This window comes from Chelonoidis abingdonii, chromosome 22, assembly GCF_003597395.2.
Source record: "Chelonoidis abingdonii isolate Lonesome George chromosome 22, CheloAbing_2.0, whole genome shotgun sequence".
NCBI classification, from domain to species: Eukaryota; Metazoa; Chordata; order Testudines; family Testudinidae; genus Chelonoidis; species Chelonoidis abingdonii.
In genome coordinates, this window is record NC_133790.1 from 4,910,109 (window position 1) to 4,931,460 (window position 21,352).

The 21,352-nt window shown below is 47.9% G+C and overlaps 1 protein-coding gene across 2 annotated transcripts in view; it reads right to left on the bottom strand.

Moving 5' to 3' along the window:
• WSCD2 (WSC domain containing 2) overlaps positions 1 to 21,352 on the bottom strand; it is a 138,493-nt gene that overhangs the window by 69,191 nt on the left and 47,950 nt on the right. Inside the window, exon 2 of one of the 2 annotated variants that reach the window (XM_075059827.1) lies at positions 10,281 to 11,365. In XM_075059827.1, the coding sequence (XP_074915928.1) occupies positions 10,281 to 10,659 (379 nt within the window). In that variant the 5' untranslated portion in view covers positions 10,660 to 11,365. Of the gene's footprint in view, positions 1 to 10,280; positions 11,366 to 21,352 lie in introns of those variants that run through there. The other variant, XM_032800624.2, reaches the window with a different exon arrangement.

Below are 21,352 nucleotides of genomic sequence, written 5' to 3' on the forward strand. Positions count from 1 at the left end.
CAGGCCATGCAGAAAATACACTGAAATGCAGCCACCTCTGCAGTGAAATATAGCAGCTGATCATGCAGCGTAGAATCAGGGCCAATGTCTTTTTTGCATGTGGCCAGACACGAGAGCTGGCTTTGCCAATGCTTGGAGTCCCACCTCCAGTGGCCACGACTGGCTGTGCGTAAACATCTGTTCAGTCAAGGAAGCCAAAAAAGAGACTCATCTAGTTGGTCAGAACTTTACAGAGTTGTTCTTAGTTGGAATCACAGTCTTTGCATATCTTATCACTTGCACAAAATCTTGCTGCTGCTTCCATCCATCTCCAGCACCCACGGAAAATGGCTTTTTGCTTTGCACTGTAGGGATGTTCATTCTTCAGTGAAGAGTGGATGCACTACAGCTAGCTTTTCAAAGGAACAGAGAGATCTCCGTGGGTACAGTCCTTGGTAGGAGGGTTGAAGAAGAGGCGATCACAAGAACAAGCACGATTGTCGTGGGATCTCCTCTGAAATAAAAAGTGACCCAAAGTGTGCACTTGTGCTTTATGAGCACAGAATAATTATCACACCATTGTGAACGTTGCCCTTTTCTGCCTGTTCGAATGGTCCATAGATAGATCTTAACGTCGTGCGTGTGTTCATTGACCAACCACTTCAAACTTGAGGATCAAATTCCCTGCTGGTGTAATTCCCTTGAAGTCAACTGAATTAGGCCAATGGTGAGTTGGGACCAGGGACCTTGGAATTAGGGTCCCTTTGTCTTCAGGGGGAGCTGTGGGGGCTCAGCATATATGGGTCCTGGTCACTTATTTAGGAGCCTCACTATGGATTTGCAGAAGAAGGGATTAAAAAGCAAAGGTAGCATCCAGCTCTCGTTCACTTCCAGTCCCTTTAAGAATGTGACTTAATACAAATAACGATACCTATCCGGTGATTTTCATCTGCCTGGAATAACTCTCCCTGGTGCCACCACCTGGCTTACATCCCGTAATACAGGGATCTGAGGGGCTGACATGGAGAGAGCCTGCTTTCCACAAGATGCTCCTCTCCCTGCCCTAGAGAGCCATTGATTACCTGGAGGGGACAGCTATGTTGGCGGCTAGTGATGGATATTGAGAGCCTCTCTGCATGGGGACGGTGACTTAGAAGGCCCTTAGATTTACAATACCAAGCCTGGAGTAAAACCCTCCCCTCACACCAACAGCCAGCCTGGTTAGGGTGACCAGATGTCCCGATTTTATAGGGACAGTCCCAATTTTTGGATCTTTTTCTTATATAGGCTCCTATTACCCCCCAACCCCGTCCCGATTTTTCACATTTGCTGTCTGGTCACCCTAAGCCTGGTAATTTTTGCAGCCCAGCTCAAGCAGCACATGGTCTCACTCAGGCTTTGATACGCTCCCGTGCTCTTCTCAGGACCAAAGGTGAACCTGACCGCCTGTTGTCACTCGTATTGCGAGGTGAAGTCTCAACCCACCAGGCTCTTCCTAGCTGGCTGCTGCCCCTAGAGGCTTTTCTGCTGCTCCAAGGAAGGGCTTGCAGCAGGCAAGGCTTTTCGGCCCAGATTCTCAAAGCTATTTAGGTGCCTAACTCCCATGGGGAAGGAGGCACCTAAATCGCTTTGAGGCTCTGGCCTAGCTACCTGGCATCTTGACATAACAATTCATGACACCATCTCCGCTAAAACAAACTCGCGATGTCCAGGAATGCGTTCAGTGGGATTGACTACAACTGAGTCAGACAGTTCTCTTGGCCTAGGGATCCTGGCACTGAGAATGGAATGGGTTCCTAGTGGTTAGAGCGGGGGACCTGCAGTCAGGACTCCTGGGTTCTATAACCACACCCAGGAAGTAGAGTAATGTGGTGACTGAAAGAAGAAGCGAAACTGTATGAGTCAAGGTTGCTGACTTGCATACCCTGCTCTGGGTGAGGTGTGCAGTTTAGTGGGGGCTGGGCAGCAAGATTCATTTGTTCCAATTTCAGCTCTGCTACTAACTTGCAGTGTGACTCTGGATTGGTCACTTAACCTCTCTGTGCCTCACTTTCCCCACCTGTATAATGGGGTTCATGATATTCCATTACCTCTGGGAAGGATCATGGGCTAGTTCACTAATGTTTACAAAGTACTTTGAGATCCCCAGACAGCTGAAGCTAGGGAAGTGCAAGGCGTGGATGCTGCCAAGGCCTGCACTGCAGAGCAAGAGCCTACTGCCTGTAGCTCTTTCGGAGCTGGCAGAAGTCACTCTCGCCTGCCCTGGCTTCTGCGTCTGCTCCTCCACGTTCTCACGGGGCATTAACTGTTAGTTAAAAGCAGGATGAAAGAATTTCTCAGGGCTTAGCTTTAGGGTGCCATTAAAATAAATATCTACCCTTATCCTGAAGGCCGCAGATCAAAGACCTGTCATGTTTGGCACGCACAGTTTCTCCAGCCTAAATACAGTTCTGTTCTAACGGGTTTACACACTAATTGCTGCATGCAATGCTACTAGGATTGCGCCCGACGGCTCTTGGGTAGCAGAAAGCCTCCAGCAATGGGGCAGAAGGACAGACTGGACTGGTATTTATGATTTTAGCAGAAGTGTCGTCTAGTTACAGCCTGGGGACATACGCTGGGGGTGCATTTAGCCAGCTTGTTAAGGGCGTTTCTCCTTTCCTAAGGTTGTGGTTTAGTGTCATCAGCAATCGCAGCTGGGGAAATTCACCTCTGGGGGGAGGTCCACACAAGGACTAGGCACAGCATAACCCTACAAAATTGGTCTGAGGTGAGGCCTTGTCCTTGTGCTGTCACCTCTGCTCAGTGGTGACTTTTGCCAAGAGTGTGTTATGAAGGCATAGGGTTTAAGGCCGGAAGGGGTCACCGAGTCCAAGCTCCCAAACATCACAAGCAGCTAGCCCCCACCCAACCACCCCCCAAATGCCAAACAGACAAAGCAAAGAGACAGTCCCGGTGCTCGCAGGAGAGCACATGCTCGGACACTCAGACTGTGACATACGTTACAGGAACACAGCTCGTTTCTCTGAAAAGCCGCACAGCTGGGCAGTGAATAGTTGAAGAACAGAGGGACACATTTTCACACAAAGGAAGCATAGAATCATAGGACTCAAAGGGACCGCGAGCGGTAGGGTGACCAGACAGCAAATGTGAAAAATCGGGACAAGGAGTGGGGGGTAATAGGAGCCTATATAAGAAAAAGGCTCAAAAATCGGGATTGTCCTTATAAAATCGGGACATCTGGTCACCCTATCAAGAGGTCATCTAGTCCAGTCCCCTGCACTGAAGGCAGGACTAAGTATTATCTAGACCATTCCTGACAGGTGTTTGTCTAACCTGCTCTTTAAAATCCCCAGTGATGGAGATTCCACAATCTCCCTAGGGAATTTATTCCAGTGCTTAACCACCCTGACAGTTAGGAAGTTTTTCCTAATGTTCAACCTTAACCTCCCTTGCTGCAATTTAAGCCCATTGCTTCTTCTCCTGTCCTCAGAGGTTAAGAAGACCAATTTCTCTCCCTCCTCCTTGTAACAACATGTAATATACTTGAAGATTCTAGGGGGATGTCTGCACTGCCACTGGAGGTGTCCTTTCCAGCTCGGATAGACGTACACATGCTAACTTCGACCAAGCTCGCACACTGAAAACAGCAGCATGGGCTAACAGTTTGAGCAGAATCCCATCCAATACCCGAGGCTTGTACTTGGGCAGCTAGTCCACCATGCCGCTGTGCATTGAGATGCTGTGATCAAGGCTAGCACAGGTATGTCAACCCAAGCTGGAAAGAAGGAGCGCTCGCAGGTTAGGCAATAGGACCTTGATTAAGAAGGGAGCATGGGCACACACACCGGGCCCAGTTCTGTCCTCCCTTATATCAGTTTCACCCTGTGAAGGTCCTGGGTAGGGTGTTGTTACTGCCAGTCCATACTGGTGAATCCACCCAATTGTCTCTATTTGGTCTACCCCGATCTCATTCAGGCTCCATTTGTTCACAAGCGTCTCACTCAGGCCTCGCTGGCTTACTCTTGTTAATTATGGCCATAGCTGTTTATACCTGGTCTGAGCACTGAGTCCTGTGCAGTTTGATTTTTTGTCCTGAGTAACCAAATCATCTAGTTCCATTATAAAACAAACAAGCAAGGAAAGTGCTAATAAATACAGTAGTATGTACAATGTCCATGCTTCAAAATGCAGGGAAACTTATGCAGATGAGGCTTTGCCAGAGAATGTACTGAATACAGCCCCAAAGTCTCCCTCTGTCTCACACGCAGCCCCATCTCTGATTGGGCTGTTTCTCTACTGGTGATTTAGCAGAAAGCCTGCAGAGGTTCCTTACAGATGAACTGAATTTACTGAACTTGAAGATTCTTCTGAATACGATTTGGGCCGGTCGCTTTCTGGGAACTAAGGTATAAACTGAGTGGTAACAGCATCTGCTTTCCCTCTGCACACAAAGTAGCCCCTGTTCTAGGAGTCACTGACACAACCGTGGAGTCCAACTCTTTTCGCTCATGGCCAACTGTGGTAATAGCCTCCTGTCCCAGATCTGGACTTTAGCGTCCAAAATCTGGGGGCTTGCCTGAAACTCCCCCAAGCTCACTACCAGCTTGGATATTCTCGCTGCCACCAGGTCAGGAATTATAGGGCCTGACCCCCCTTTCTCTCTCTGGTGTCCCCAACCCTTCCTTGGGGGGACCCCCCCCAAGACCAGACCCTGGGTCTCTCTCTCCTCCTCTCCCACTTCCCCCCTTTCCTGGGTTAGCCGGTGCGAGACTAGACTTCACTCTTTGAATGCAACCGGAGAAGCAATCTAGCGTCCCGAGGCTATGCATTCACAGCTATCACAGCTAGCACACAAGGAATTCCCCTCCCTGATCTCGTAGCAGTAACTAGAGAAAAACTCAACTACAAGAGAAACAGAGATGATTCTTTTTCTCTTTCCCCGTAGCCTGCTCTTTCCCTGGAACAATAGGAAAATAGCCCACAGCCTGGCTTTTCCCTTCCCTTTGCCTCACTAGGAAAAGAAACTCCCACCAGTTTTCAAAGAACTTTATATAAAAAGAAAGAAAGTACAAAACAATACTCTTGCATTAAGAAACTCAATACAGGCTCTTGCTTATAAGAAAATATGAATAAACAGTCTGATTTAAAAGATAGCCCGATTAAACCAGTCCAACAAATCACATACATGTAAATACAACACAAAGCTCATCATAGCCGAATTACTTTGCTTTCCTTTGTACTCACAGATGTTTAGGGAAACTTTGAGATAAGATGGAGTTAGGAGAAAGCTTGTCCCTCACCGCCGAGGAAACAACAAGGACACAGCAATCCACATCTGTACATACAACACAAAGCTCTTCATAGCCGAATACTTGCTTTTCCTTTGTACTTACAGACTTTTAGTAGAAACTTTGAGATAGAGGGAGATAGAAGGAAACTGTGTTTACTCATAGCCGAGAAAACAACAAAGACCCTGAGTATACAAATTCCCGCCCTTGACTTTTAAACAATCCAGTTCTCTGATTGGTCCTCTGGTCAGGTGTTTGGTTACCCTTTCCAGGTAAAAGAAACTTAACCCTTACCTTACCTATCTACTTATGACACCAACACCAATGTGCATTGATAATGATAGCATCTCCCTGCGTCAATCCCTATCTCCATCGTGAGGAATTAGAAGCCATTTTATCAGCAGTTAATTGCAGTGGACACATTACATATGGCCAGGAACAGGAATGCTGCATGGTTTTTTATGATGACAGACAGCTGATTCTCACTAACCATCTGGTAGAGATTCTCTGCGTGTCAATCCAAATTAATCTAATGAACACGACCAAATGCATTTCAGAAGTGGGTTTCCACAGATTCCTCTGTTGTAAGTGTAAGAATACCACAAGGCTGGAGGGGAAAGGGCAGATTTTTTATTTGGGCATTATATTTCCCGTCTCCTGTTATGTGACATGAAAGTCACGTGGCTGGAGGAAACTTACTTTTTTCCAGCTTTGGAAAAGCTTATTTAGTAGGGGATTGGAGCAACCTGAAATGACTTAGCTGCCATTACAGAGCATTGCAATGAACTGCCTAGAAAGCATTTGCATCATTGTCCTCTACTAGATTAAATAAGAACCATTCAACTGTGATTCATAGGCCCTATACTGCTAATTGCCAACGGCAAGCCAACTTGAGCTAAAGCAGCTGGCGGATGTGATTTTGGAAACCGAGGACCTGAGAGGCAGATCCATGGTGCACAGCATAGTGACAGCTGTGAAATTCCTAGCTTGCCACAGACTTATTACAGCATTTCCCTCCTCCTTCCCTGAGACATACATACTCAGGCTCTCAGTGGAACATTTCCAAGGAAGGTTACTCCTGTGGAAAATTAAATGTTTCACTGGTTACTCATCTGGCATGTTAATGTGAAATCCCGACTAACTGGGGATATGTTGTCATCTCCATCCTCACTGTCCCTGGGAGGTATATATACAGATTCCCATGTACACTGGTGAGATCATATTCCCATCTGCACACCTGGCAGGATGAAAGGAAGCGGGGGTGGCATGCTCAGCGAATGGCACCAGCTTGAGAGGGGAGTTGTGTGCGTCCAGCATCTCTTTGCCGTGGCTTTGTGTGTGAACATTTTACACAAGCTCCTGGTTGCATGCGTGACAGTTGCTATTCTAGCACCAACGCCAAATGCAGAGGAATTCCAAAGGGATCACAAAATATCAGCCAATTAACAATCATTTCTGTATGGTGCAGAGTTGAGTTCCTGGCTGGTTCACTGCTGCAGCCATTCGAACACACAGCATGCAGCACCTTGGAGTATTGTTTCAGGCCTAATCCTGTTTGATGCAGAGCATTTGCTGAGAGGCTGCTACGCACCACAATTCCCACCCACACCACTGGGAGCTGAGGGAGGAAGTTAATTGGAGTTGGCCTGTAACATTTATTGTCCCTTGATGCTCAGATTCTGTACAAAGGGGCTGATGGTGCAAAATGTCCAGGGACTCAGAGGTAAAGCAAATACACAGGGATCATATTCTGTGACCAGATTAAGAGAAGCCATCACCTCTTGGGTATCTTGTACATCCCACCTCCTTTTCCAATCCTCCTTTGCACCTCCACAGCCCAGAACCATCACCACTGATCCCTACAACCGGAGCTGGTCGAAACATTCGCTGCAAAGAATTAAATCCTTTTATCTGTTTGCCAATTGTTGCCGACCCTTTTTCGCAGCTTGTATGGGCCAGATACCAGCATATGACCTAGAGGGGAAACGCCTGGGAATAGATTACCCGCTTGTAACCAACCAACTCAGCTAGTTGAGCTCGTTTTCCAAATGACGAGAAAAGCTTTGCTAACTGCAGGACACTCGCCCATTAATGGTAGATCAAGCAGGACGCTCACAGAACTATCTTGGGGAACAGATAGAGAGACACCAACAACAGGGGGATGTGTGAATGCTACCAACGTTCCTTCACATGCTCAGCATCCTAATGGCTCTCTATGGGTTTGTCTGGTTTTGCAGGAGGTCTCGTCTTGCCTGTGGATGCGGCACATTTTTAACAAGGTGTTTTTGCAACAGAACGGCACCCAGCAATTAATAACTACTGGTCCACATAAGCCTTCCCTGGGAAAAGCTGTGGAAAAAATGATCTTCAAAAATATAATCTGCTGCTGGAGCCACCATCAGTAGTTACTGCTGCTATTTCGTATTTCATTTTGGGTTCCCATAATGGATAATACTGCAGCTATTTCCCTAAATACCAAGGCAATCTATTAAGCTGCTGTCACAGGTGCACTGTACTGTAGCAGTATGCTATATTGCTTCTTCTCACCAGCCCAGTTTATTAATGAGAACAAATAGTAACAGCATTCGCACTCAACCAAAGATGCAAGTTAGTGCTTCACAGGGGAAAAAACAGTAGATTGAGAACTCAAGGCAAAATGTATTTGCAGAGTCTAACTGCCTTGTAAATGTACCGTTCCCGTTCAACTTCAGATCTGGGAACACTGATTGCAGGTAACTTTGTGTCATCATTGGGTACTCTCCTGACACCTCATCCTGTTGCTGTTGTCTGATATTTAACACCATCAGCATATGTAGGGCAATTTTCTAAAGGGAGGCTTATCCTGGGTATGAAGCATTAACTCTGGCACACTGGAGTGGATTTTCAAAAGTGGCCACTAGTTTTGGGTGCTTAATTTGAGCCATTGGGGCCTGATTTTCCAAGGTACCAAACAGCCCCCACTTTCCTGGAGTAGGCTCCAAAACAGAGAGAGCCAGATGCAGAGAGCAAGTCTGAAAATGCAGCCGCACACACGCAATGTTAGAGCACCTCAGTGAGTGCGTGTTTGTATGCATTCACTCATCTGACAGGTAAACAAGTGAGCTTTTAAAAACCAACGAGAACTACTAAATTAGCTTATACTGGGTAATTCACAACATTTTAGCCAATCCACAATATATTGTACGTTATTTACTGACAGAGAGAAGGACAGTTGGTATATCAGGACATCTAGACAGCAAATCTGAGAGCCTACTGAAAATGTAATTGGCAGATCTTTAATTTCCCATTACTTTAGAAGGAATTTGCATCCACTCGTTCACCCAGAATGCCCACATTAAGCACGCGAGGCGCACCAGAAGTGTTAATAATAAGAAATATTGGTAAGGTGTCTTCATGATCAAAAGCATGTCAGTGTCTTTCCGGGCTGGGAGTCCGGCAAATGTTTCAGGGTAAGCAACAAGACCGCTATAACTACAGCACCCGAGCGAGGTGATCCATTTGACTCACAGTTCGTACCAAGGGCACAGATGCTTTTAGAAACTCCTCATGGAGCAGCGGGAATGTTCAGAACAGGCAGAGGAAATCAGGTAGCTCCTGAAGTAGGTTGTGAGTTTATTTGACTCTTGCTGTCTGCTCCGCGCGGCAAACACCCATGCAGAGCAGCATTAAGCACAAAGATGTAGGATGTCTTTTCTTGCTAAAGAAATGGATGACGTGCTGCCTCTCTGTGATACCCTCTGGCACGAATGGAAATAATGCCTGGCAATAGACAAAGCCGGCTAAGCCACCCTGCTCAGTAAAGAAACAGAACCTCTGATTGCTCTGCATCCCTCATAAAATAACTGTCCTGTCAAGGCCTGTAAATTAGGTTCTCAGAGACGATAAGCACATCAGAAGCCGCGCAATAAGTCACTGCACAAAAGACACTGTCAGCTGAGGGTAAAATCAGTAGCAGGTTTCATTTAAAACTGAGATAATAAATGTTTAAAAGGGGATTAGGAGGGACTGACGGATGTTGGTCTGTCCCCGGTGCCCTCTCGGTCCCCCGTCATGGTGCCAAAGCTGAACAGCTCAGGGATATATAGTTCATCTAGACACAGAGATTGAGGATGCTGATTTTGGTGCAAGCTCTTTGGCTGGCTTAGAAACATCACTGATCCACTGCAGTGCTGCCTTATCAGCTCCAATGCACAGAACGCTTGGGAAACAGAAACTCACTTGAATGTGTGGGTTTTGGGCTTTCTCAGCCTTTCAATTAGGCATCCCACGGGACCATTAAAAATGAGTGGCTTTCAACGGACCCCCAGGGGAGCAGCTCAGGTTGTTTTCAGATTAATGTTCCCACAGGCTGGCGCCAGTAAAAATACAGGGCAAGATGAAGATCCTTGCTAATCTCAGCTTCATCGATGTACATTGAGAGTAACCCCACTAAAGCCAAAGAAGACATAGGATAGTGTAACGGAGATCAGAATCTGGCTCAAGGTGTGCCTAGCAAATAAGACTCGCTTAATGCGGGAGACATAAGAGCATATTCAAATGGGACATAAATTGGACCTAAGGTTCAACTTGTGTTTCTCTTCTCTTGGCAGTTATCCTCTTGAAAGTTCCCTGAGGGTTCGTTGGACGTTTGCAAGCACCACTTATAAACACCTGAGGGGAGGTGGATTGTTTTGGGCTGAGGCCCTCGGACTAGGACTTATTACGAGATGAAAATGAGCAAGAGAAACCTCAGGCTGAATATCTGGGGGGAAATTCTCCTGGCTGGAGGCATCATTTTCCAAAGGAAGTGGGGAAAGCTGGGTTGAGTGAATTATCAAAAACCAGAATCGCTAAGGCCCTAGAAAATGCCCTACAAGTGGATGGAGGAGCAAATATCAGGACAAAACTCCCCTTGATTCCTGCGGGGCCAGGATTTTGCCCGGAAGGTTTGCTATGAGTCTGTGCCTTTTCCCTGCTGCGAATATACGCTGCTATTCAGCCTCTCTTCCCATAGCCCCATCAGAATCTTACCTCTGTCCTCTTTCTCACGGACTTTCCTCCCTTTGAGAGCTCTGCTCCAGGCCCCGCCATAGTCCCCCATCTTGTTCCTCTCTGGAGTATCCTTGGAAACGCTCTTGAACCATGGCCCATACCTCCGGACAGAATTCCGAGCCTCCGGGGTCTCCTTGAACCCCCTCCCGAGCTGAACAACCCCCAGGTACTGAAACGCTGTCCCTTCGCTGGTGCCATCCAGGGGGTTGGGTTCATTCTCGGAGATGGTGGGCTCCCCGGCAAACCCAGAGTGCAGAAACACCAGGCTTCCGGCCGTCAGGTACAGCGCGATCAGAGTGAAGAAACGCACGGGTTTCCGCCTAAAATAACGCTGGAACTTTACCAATAATTTGGCCATAGCGCCTTCATTACTCGCCTTGTGTTGGGTGGGAAGTGGCAGAGCAAAGACAGCAACCCTCGTCTTGCAACTCTGTCTTCAAGTGCACAAGATTGGGTCAAAACCAGCTGATATAAGATAAGTGGGAAAGGCAGGACAATGGCCTTTTGTCAGCCGTCCTGCTGCGCTGGTTCAGCTGCTGAAGTGTTCTCCCCTGGTATTATTTTGGGATCAGTAAGTAGCCACTAAAGCAGAACGAGACTGCATACTGAACTCAAACAAAAATATTTTAGAATTCTATAAAGTCCAAAGGGGCTGGGGTAGGGGATGGAAAGTCTATTTTTCAGTTCCCGTTTTGTGCTAAGAAAACAAGGTATTTCTCAAAGCAAATTACAGTACCATTTGGCTCCATTTTATTCTTCTCCTGTTAACGTTCCTAAGGGGTGCTCTGGAGACTCCATTGATGGTGGGATCATGTTAAGAAAATTGAGTGTTTGAAGGCGATTTGAAAGCTGATCAGCTGACACGGCTCCCCTCACTGGCTTTCTGTGCTTTCAGCTCCTCAGCGCTAGTTCTTGCAGGCATTTCTGTAATGGAAATGGAACCGTCTCCCTTTCAGCGAAAGAATGAAAGGTCACTGGATGCGTCTCCAGGTACGGAATACTGACTGGAGCCCTTTGTTTAATGAATCTCCATTCATTTCGGTCTCAGGACAAGAATTCTCCACCTGCAAGTCAAAAGGAATGACAATCAGAAAACTGTTCGGAAGGCTTTAGCAAGGACAGATCTATAGCATTTGAAGCTGCATACCCTCCCCCAGACAGATCCCAGTCAAGATAAAACACAAATCCTCTTCTTTCCTTTTGAAGCTTAGCAGTCTGGGATATTTTCAAATTAACCCAGGCATGTCACAGTTGCCACTGTGTCGTACACTGTGGCCTCTTGGAATTTCCTGGATTCAGACAGGATAGAACTCAGATTCTCTTGCTACAAAAGCACACGTCCCTGCTAGCTAAAGAAGAATCTCTATTAGCTATCAGCAGTATAGGGCCTATGTCATACAGATGAGTTATGATGCAATCAAGTGGAGAATAGTGAGACTGTCTTTCTCTCTCTCTCTACCTACCTGTTTACCTACTTCATAACAATATAATATGAATACCACTGAGACACAAAGTTGTCTGCAGATTCTCCAAATAATGTGAATCCTTAGAATCGGATCAGAATGTTTGACACTTTCCTATATAAGTATTTGGAGCAGGATTTCTGATGTTTCCAGCCTATTGACCAGCCTTTTTCGCATTGCGTTATATTTTAATTACCATTCCCTCCACTCCAAAGCGTCTACAGATGCTAACTCTTTCAATCAGCTGGCAGAGGATTGCAGCATTTCATACAAAATGCATCTTTGGCATCGCATTCCTGCCACGGTGTGTGGAAAGCCACACCCCCAAACAACTGCCTGTGTGGACTCCAGTCACAGTTTGAGCAAAGGCAGACTCCTTGGAGGACATCCAGCCAACTGGTCAATGAGACTGGGTTCAAAGCACTTGTGTCTTAGCCTTCCTATAAACTCCCCATTGGCCTGGCATGTGGTTCCACATGGAGGAATGATTAGCTGTCTACATTTTCACCAACATTGCCTTGTTAAAGGGACAGCTAAACCTACTTAAACTGTGCTCATTAAGAGCAGAATGGATGGTAAGGGCTCTCCAGCTGAGCCTGAGGTTCAGCATGAGATGTTGCTGTGAAACAGGCAAGATCTTTTAAACCAGCTCTGATTTTCAGTCTCTGGAGAGCATGTGTGAGCCTTTTGTGGCTGAAGACTGGAGTTCAAGCCTGGTTTGTTCAGGTCATTATGAAGCTGGTAGGCTGCTAGTCCTATGCATATCATAGCAAATCTCCCTGCACAGCGGGGAATTCCTGTACAACAGAGTCAAAGGAGAATGGCAGAGACCAGTGTCCTAAAGCCCAGTCAAAACTGAGGGTTGTTGGCAGAGCCAGGAGGAGGGAGCTCCTGGCTGGCATAGCAGGCGAGCTACAGGTGAGGACGGAGGGGCATGATCAGCAGAGCTGGTGCAGGGAGCATTCCAGGGCTACAATGGCAGGGGAGGCTGCAAATGTACTGGCAGAACTAAAATCAGAAGTTTGCACAGCACCTGCCTGCATCTTGTTTGGATCCAACCTTTGCTATCAGGCCATTCAGTTCTTGAGAATCAACTTCCTTCAAAAATGTGTCACTGCAAAGCACCTGATTCCCTCATCGAAACCATTCGCTACTTTGAGAAGTTCCTGCTGACTCAGAGGGATTGTCTTATATCTCAGCACATGACTGCCCCCGTCACCCAAGGCAAGAGGCGTCAAGGGCAGAGCAACATGAAGGCCCCAGTTCTTAGAGCACAACAACTGGAAGCAATCAGGGCTGACTCTTCTGATGAAATTCTCATGCACTTGAGGATAAAACCCCCACTGGTGGCAGGACGCCTCTTTGCAGAGAAAGAGAGCCTAGAACTGGGTGAGTAATTTAGTAACCAATAGCAGCGACCCGACTCGGATTCTCTCCAAAGGGGCCAGTCCATGGTCAGGTGACCATAATGCAAATGACATTTTATGCTGCAGGATCCCAAGGCCCTTTTGAAAATCGCTCTCTTCATATTAACAACCTGCTTCATTAACGGGCTCTGGATCTCAAATGCCCCCAGCGGTGGTCAGGAAACCTCCGTATTATACCTCTGCCACAAGTCCCATCAGCATAGCCCCTCCTGCCCTTCCCAGGATCATGTGGTTGCATTGGTTCAGAGTGGCTCAGTTCAGTTGGTCCCAGACTCCCACTCCCACCCACTGAACCCCAATCATCACATGGTGCAGACCCTTGGGATTTCGTTGGAAGTCTCCCATCTAAGCATCGCTCAGCCTGGACTCACCTTCGCTTGCTAAATCAGACACAACTGTAAGCCATGGTGCCAGCGTACAGGTACCCGTTCAGCTCCCTCATAATGACAAAAGAGATGCCCTGTTTCCCATACCAGAGTTGAGGAGGTGGCGACAAAACCATCCCTGAGAGAATGTACAGGTTCTTTTTTGACTAACGTCAGGTCTACACTCCAGACCTGTAACAGTAGAATTATGTCACTCATGGGCATGAAAAATCCACACCCCGAGCAACAGAGTTATACCGACCTCAGAGCCTTGGTGTAGACAGTACTATGTTGGAGGGAGATCTTCTCCTGTTGACACAGCTACTGCCTCTCAGGGAGGTAGATTAACTACATCGAAGGGAGAAGCTCTAGTAGTATCTTCACTAAAGCACTACAGTGGCATAGCTGAGAGCTCTGCACTGGTGCAGCTATGCCACTGCAGCGCTGTACATGAAGACAAGCCCCAAGATGTGCTTAGAGCTGGAAACGATAGGTGAAATTCCTGGCAGAGTGGAGCACCTGCGCTAGGCTTTTTGCACACACAGGGTTTAAGTGCTGCATAGGGGGCATGCAGATCATGCACACAGACTGCATAAGCACAGAAAAAGGAGAGTAGGACCACAAGAGAAGAGTGCAACCTGAACAGCTCAACCCGGCTTCTTCTCCTTGTGCAAACACCATACTCGCTCCTGGGCTCCAAACAGGAGGTTCTGACAAAATGGGCCAGTGCTATCAGGCCAGATCCTCAGCTGAGCTAAATCTGCACAGCTGTCTGTGCTTCATGGGTCTTCCCTTGTGCATCTGGGAAAGCACAGAGCTGCTGCTACTGCATGACACCCAGGAGCCTTGTCTTCAATGGTGCAAAAGCACTTTATACTAGCTGGAGATCTGGCCCTATGTAAGGATGCACTAGCTAGTTCACTGAAAAGCAAAAGTGACCCAAACCTCTGCCTAAAGCTTTCCCTGAACCCACACCAGGGAGGGGGGGATTTGTTTCAGTTCCGATAACTTTGCACCCATTATTTCTTTACTGAATATGTCTCTCTGCCCCTAGCTTCACTGAAGACTAGAAATATTAAGGACCAACATGTAGCTGGCTCAGCTATTCTCCTGGTGTTTCTAATCCAATGCAATCCAGAAATAGGTTATTTCCAGACCAAAAAACATCCAGGCCTGGACAGCCCCATGAAGCTCTCTTTAAATGTGGTCATTCTCTTGCATTTTCCAGGCCATTCTGCGTGACAGATGAGAAGCAACCATCAGAAACCCCTCCACCACAAAGCCATCCAGCATCAGCAACAAACTCCTCATGGCAGCCTGCCTAATAGAGCACACATCTGAGTGCAGAGGGAGGTTCGGTCATGGTCATTGTTTCCAATTAATGCTCTCCAACAAACAGATGTTCCTTGGTTATGTGCACTTAGAAAAAGAATGGATTTTACATTCATATTTCCCTCGCTAATCAAAGTAACATGCCATAGACAATTTGCGCTTCCAGGGTTCCTGCTATCTGAAAATCTCAACAGGCTTCCCAAGTATAAGCCTCATAAATCCGGTCAGATAGGTTGGTGTTATTAGATGGAGAAACTGAGGCACAGTGAGTGCTAGAACTCGGATCTCCTGATTGCTGCTCCACAAAACCAGCCTGCCTCTCAGGATTAGCCAGCCCAGTCATTATTCTGCTCCTGCCTGTCAAACTGCTCTAGCTGAGTGTCTATTGCTCTGTTGTGCAAAGATACCTGTGTGAATTCCTTCAATGCCCGGTACCTTTCCTAGCCACTTTCTCCCACAGGAGGTCAGGTTTTCAAATGAGCTCAGCCCCCACAAACGAGGCCAGATTTTCAAACTGGCCCTGCTCCCAGCAGCTCCCAGATTTTCAGACGAGCTGCTCAGCACATGGGGTCTACGCTTTGCTAAAAGCCTGGCTCTTAGCCTTGGTATCTCTGCTGCCTCAGCTACCACCTCTATGCTGATGAGAAAGTAGCCTCCTCCAGCCTCTGTCCTGGCTCCTCTCTGGCCACACACTATCCGTCTGGACCCCATACACGTCTGGCACCGTCTCAACTTTCTTGGGCCGTACGTCCCAAAAGGCACAAGTTCTTACTGTGGGCAAAAGGAATGTACCCAAGGGCAGCTTGTGCCAGGAAAATTATCCCTGGAAATGGCATCATCAAGCCACAAAACCCTGAGGAGTCGGTGTGATTTGGAAAGGTCTAATTACACTGCAGCCCTTTGCCTTGCTGGGGGTGAGAGAGAGAGACTATCGGTATGCAGAGGCTACTGCATGTCTCTAGGTAGGCCTTCCAGACCCTTCTTCAGACGTTCTCTCTGCAGCTCTGGGTTCCTCGCTGAGGTTTGCAGCCTTTACAACCAGGTAAGAAAGATTTGTAAGATGCAAATGAGACAATTAGTAGCAGACAGAAAACGTGACGAGAAGACTCATGAATCCTGAACTGCTCCCGCAAAGGACAATGGTGCAAAAATGAGCGCTAGCCTCCCGGGAGTGTCTCTGGAGCTCCCCCTAGAGTCAGGGCAGCAGGCCACTGTGATCTCTTTCCTTTTCCAGCCTTTCGTTCTGTTCATTCAGGTCTTTCCCTCTTCACATTCCCTCTCCATCACACCAAGGGCCAGGCAGCAGGCATGGGTGCATGGATTTATGCTAATTATCATTGCAGTTAGCATACTCTAATGCTCTAATCAATTTATATCAGCTGCTCTCGGCCTGTTCATCCCAGATCTGAATGAGCTCTTATCACTTATGACTTGGGGTGGGCCAATAACTCACAACAGATAACTGATCACTTTTTCTGCTGAATGTGCCCAAGCAAATCACAGTTTTCTCTTGAGTGTTTGTTACTGAACACGTCCTTTTTGCATTTTATTTTAAACCACCCAGATTGCTCGCAAACAATTATCTGAACGTAGCCACTCCCGAGTAGCTAAGAGTGAGCAGATCAGTCACATGGCATTGTTCCTGTTCCCTGATCAGATGAGTGAGCACGTGTGACCACTTGCTGTGTGGATTTAAAATTCAGCTCCTCCAGGTGGCATTGAAAATCGCTTTATGGGAGCCTTCATGCTAGTGAAACCCAACTGCAGGACAGATACAAGGGGGCCACAGGCACGGCTGAAACCGATTTATTTCACCTGGGAGCAACTCTCCAAGCCCCAATGTTTGCAGCGCTTCCCTGGCTCTCATGGAGAGGTATCAACCCCTGTGCAGAGAAACCAGCACAAGGTCTAGGCATCACTTGCATCCTATCTCAGGCCATGGATTTAAATGGAGCTTTATCATTGGCCTTGTGCTGGGCCCTCTGCAGGCTGACTCCGTCTGCTGGAGTGAAGGTCTCGTCTCTTTCTGCTTTGCTACAAGGCAGAGGTGCTAAGTCCCTTGTCCCACTGTAAATGTGAATGTTAGGTTTGCCAGGTGTCTGATTTTCAACTGGAATGCTTGGGACCCTGGCGGCTCCAGTCAGCACCGCTGATTGGGCCATTAAAAGTCTGGTTGGCAGCACAGAGGGGCTAAAGCAGGCTCACTACGGCTCCCGGAAGCAACAGCATGTCCCTCCTCCAGCTCCTACGCATAGGGGCAGCCAGGGGGCTCCGCACGGTGCTCCCACAGCTCCCATTGGCCGGAAGCGCTGCCTGTGGATGGGGCAGCTTTGAGAGTTGCTGGTCACACCTCCACACAGAAGCCAGAGGCGGGACATGCCGCTGCTTCTGGGAGCTGCTTGAGGTAAGAGGCACAGAGCCTGCACCCTGCCCCTCTCCCATGCCCCAACCCCCTGCCCCAGCCCTAATCCACCTCCCACCCTCCAGACCCCATTGGTCCCAGCCCCCTTCTGCACCCAAAATCTTCATCCCCAGCCCCACTCCAGAGCTTCTCTCAGAAGATTATTTCCCTGTGTTCTAAAGTAGGTACTAGCTATGGGTGGCATCAGGTCAGGAGTATCGCAGGATATTCCACCTAAGCATACTTGACTGCCTATGTCTCTGTTCAAGGGGTAACCAAGTACTCTGGCATCCATATTCTGTTGCTTGTGGCTATGGTTCATTGAGGAAGCAAAATTAGAGGCCTTTATAAAAAGGCCATACTGCGTATCAGGCATGAGCACTAAACGCTGAAGTTATGCTAGCTGGGATACAAACCACAAGTGTGATCCATCCACATGCTTCAGGCCAGAAGCTGATTTCCAGCTTGGGGTCAGGAAGGAATTGTCACCACTTTTTAAAAAGTGACCAGGTAAGTAGCCAAAAGCAATTAACCATCTGAAGTACAAGGCCAATGGCATGTTAGCTGCAGGTTGCCAGTTTCATGAATGAGCTGATTAGCAGGTGGGAAGGTAGCCATGTAACCGTATGTCTGCAACGTAAAAGTTTCCAAGGCCAATGTGGCCTCTGAGGGCATGGGCCAGCCATGTGCAGGGCTGAGACATATGCCGTACTTCTGATTGCCTTGACAGTCCCAGGGTGTGTTACGGGACTAGAAGAGCTTTATGCCTGGTAATGAGGGTGACAAGTTAGAGTGACGACATTTGGTTTTTAATGCCATTTGATTGCTAGGGAAGTTCCACTGAATTTTTCTAGCAAGAATAGAATAACCTTCTCACTCCGCAATATACACAGTCACACACACACACTGATATACACACAGCCATATGCACGCAGACACACCCAGTAGCTGCCCGGTGTACAACATATCCATACGTACAGCATCCATTTTCACTCTTTTCCCCTCCACTCCATTGTGCCGCCCTCCCTGCACATTTGCTGTTCACTCTGCTGCAGTAGGGTCTGTCTTTCAACAGTTTTCCCTTCTCCTCTCCTGTTCTCCCCTCTCCCCTCGCCATCTTTCCAAAGCCGGACACAAATGCAGTAATGGCCTGGACATTCAGCTGGGTTTGAAATGAGGCAAAGAGTTTCCCGTCCCTGGTAGGCAATGAGGCCTGTGCAGACTTATCCCCAGGGTAGCCTTTTGCACCATCCCGTTAATCATAGCCCTTTGAGACTGTCATGCTTCAGGCCAGACTCCCACAAACGAATGAAAAGCAAATTTACAGCCAAGTGGTCAAAGGGGCTTCAGTAATTCCCCAGTAGCAACCCCAGGCAGATTCTTCCGATTGGCTCTTAATTCAGATTCATATTTAATGAGCCGCCAGCCATTCAGTCACAAAGGTGCTGCAGGGAGAATGTCACTGTTAATCGTGGCCTTGTCAGAACGAATGAGAGAAATCTATGAAAACCCTCAAATTCAGGGGGTACTTTGCTTTAATTTAACTTTTTGTAAATTGCATCTTTGTTGCTGGGAAGTGGCTGAGTTCTAAATAGCTGATTCCCAGCCTTCCAAAGGCCAGGCCCCAAGGATTTCCCTTAGATGAGAATGGCTGCATGCCACGAGGGCGGCTAATATGAATGAATTCACCTGGTCCTGATGTTGTCTGCGGCAATGCATTGTCACAAGAACCAGAAACATCTTATACAACATTTCCCCTGTTATTTCGCCAGTCAGGTGAGTGCTACATAATCACAAGCACTCAGTCTGGATAATGACGGTGGCAGAATCCGCCTGCCCTGTTGCCTACCCAAGTCAAAAAGCCAGTGAAAAGATACAGAACTGTGCATACAAAGCAGGTAATGGCTCTTCCGTGCACACCCATTCAGTGGCTTGCAGGCACCCAACATTCCTATGCATCCTCAGGGATACACCATTGTGCCCACATATGAAAATCTGCCCCATATGCCATTAGGCAGGCAGGGGACATGGCCCAAACACGCTGCTCATTCTGCTGATGCCCAGCTTGCTGACCTGCAAATGACTGGCTGGTGCATGAGCTTCTGTTCTCCCCTTTGCCCTGCTCTGGGTTGGTGGGAAGAATAAACAGGAGACGGAGGTGTTGAAAAGGGTCAAAAATAAGACAGGCCTTCTCCCTTCAGTGAGCCAAAGATGCTCAATTTCTAATGGTGCCCGTGTCACCTCTCTCACACAAAGAGAATGCCACGTAGTGTGCAGTGCAGACGGGTCAGCATGGACATACACACAAATATACCTTCATAGGCCTGGACCAAGCTCTTGGCATGAGCAGACTGAATGCTGATACTGTCTATGGGGCATTTCCATGAACAGGCAGGGCAGTTAGCTAGCTCGGATACAATCAGTCCTCATGCCTCAGGGCAGAAGTCAATTTCCAGCTCGGGGTAAGGAGGTAATTCTCCCCATCACCCATGTTACAGCATTGCACAAGCAGCTCTGGAGGAAGGCACAAGAACTGCTTCTGAGTCTGACTCACTAGCAGATTTTCCAGCCTCCTCTTTGTGCTGTGGAAGACTGCTTTGCTTGTCAAAAAATGGGATCAGATCATGTAATGCCCCCCTCCCTCCCTCCCACCTGTATTTCAGATCAGCTGTGAATTCCACACTGCTTATGTTCTTGGCTACATACCACAGCTTTTTAGCATTGTGCTGACTGAAGGAGGAGGGGAAAGTGGAGAGTTTGGGGGATCTTAGGGGGACTGTGCATGAGTCTCCCTTATTTCCCCAAGTTTGCGGACAGCGCGGACATCGTAGATCTTGCAGGACAATATCTTTGTGGCATTGCATCCAGTGCAACAGCAAGGCAAGAATACAGTCCTCTTGGCTCAGCTCTGGCTGATGGTATAATAATATGCCGAGCCTGTTGGAGCGAGAGGCATAGCTGTAGCTGTGGCCATTAACTCTTTCTTTAATACCATTTTCAGCATATTAGAGAGCACCTTGCAGTGCTGGGAATGGCGAGATCAGGCTCCTGGATAGACACAGAGCCCATTGAAAATGCTCGGCTATTTCAGCCTCAGTTTCCCAGGCATCCCTAGCAACTCTTCTTCGAGGGCTCAGCAGAGGGAAGGGGAATTACAGTGACTATAAACCACAGTCATACGAGGATGCTCGCCTGATATCACCAGCTCGGAAGCATGCATGTTTCACACTTGAAATCAGTGCTTCCCAAATGACTTGGAGCTGGCGCAAGTGCTGGACAGAGGTTCCAGTCGGTTTGCCCATTCCTAGTGTACATGCACGTGGACACTACCGCGCTTGTAGAGGTGTGTATATACAACAGACCCCGCCTCTGAGTTTCAGCAGGCATCAGAGCAAGTTCCTGCCTGGGTTTTACTTCTGCATCAGAACAATTCCTATTTTCTCCAAAGTGGTTCCCCATCCCTATTGCAGATGAATTCCATGGTTCCTTACTCAGAGTGAACACAGTCCGGGAAACAAATAAAGAACACTGGGCCTGGGGCGGGGCCAGGCAGAGCCCCTGTAAGAACCAGGGTTTGGGCCTGGTAAGACCTAGCTGGACAGGGGTCAGGTGACTGTATGATGAGCACCTGGCTTTTATAAAGGCTGATAGAGCTCAGTTAAGGAGGAGAGCTTGAGGGGGTAGGCTGGTTTCTCTGGCAGAGGAAAGGCCTAGGTAGATGGGCGATAGGAGGGATGGGGAAGAGATGCCAGGAGAAGGGAGGTCTGTGTCACGGTGGCTGTTGGAGTTATGTTGTACTGGTTTATTATGGGGTTTGCTGGAGATTGTAGGTGGGAGTGGTCAATGGTGTCCTGGAGAAAGGGTCTGAGCAGACTCTGGGGTGTGGAGTTTAAGCTTCCCTGGGTTGGGAGATAAGCCAGCAGCCTACAGGGTCCTGATGTGAATTTGGGCAGAAATCAGGGGAAGGTTTTCCTGAGTAATGACCACAGGACTTGACTTGAAATAACAACGATTGACTCCAGGGGTTCACTTGTGATGAGCCCTCTAGTTATTTACATGGTTC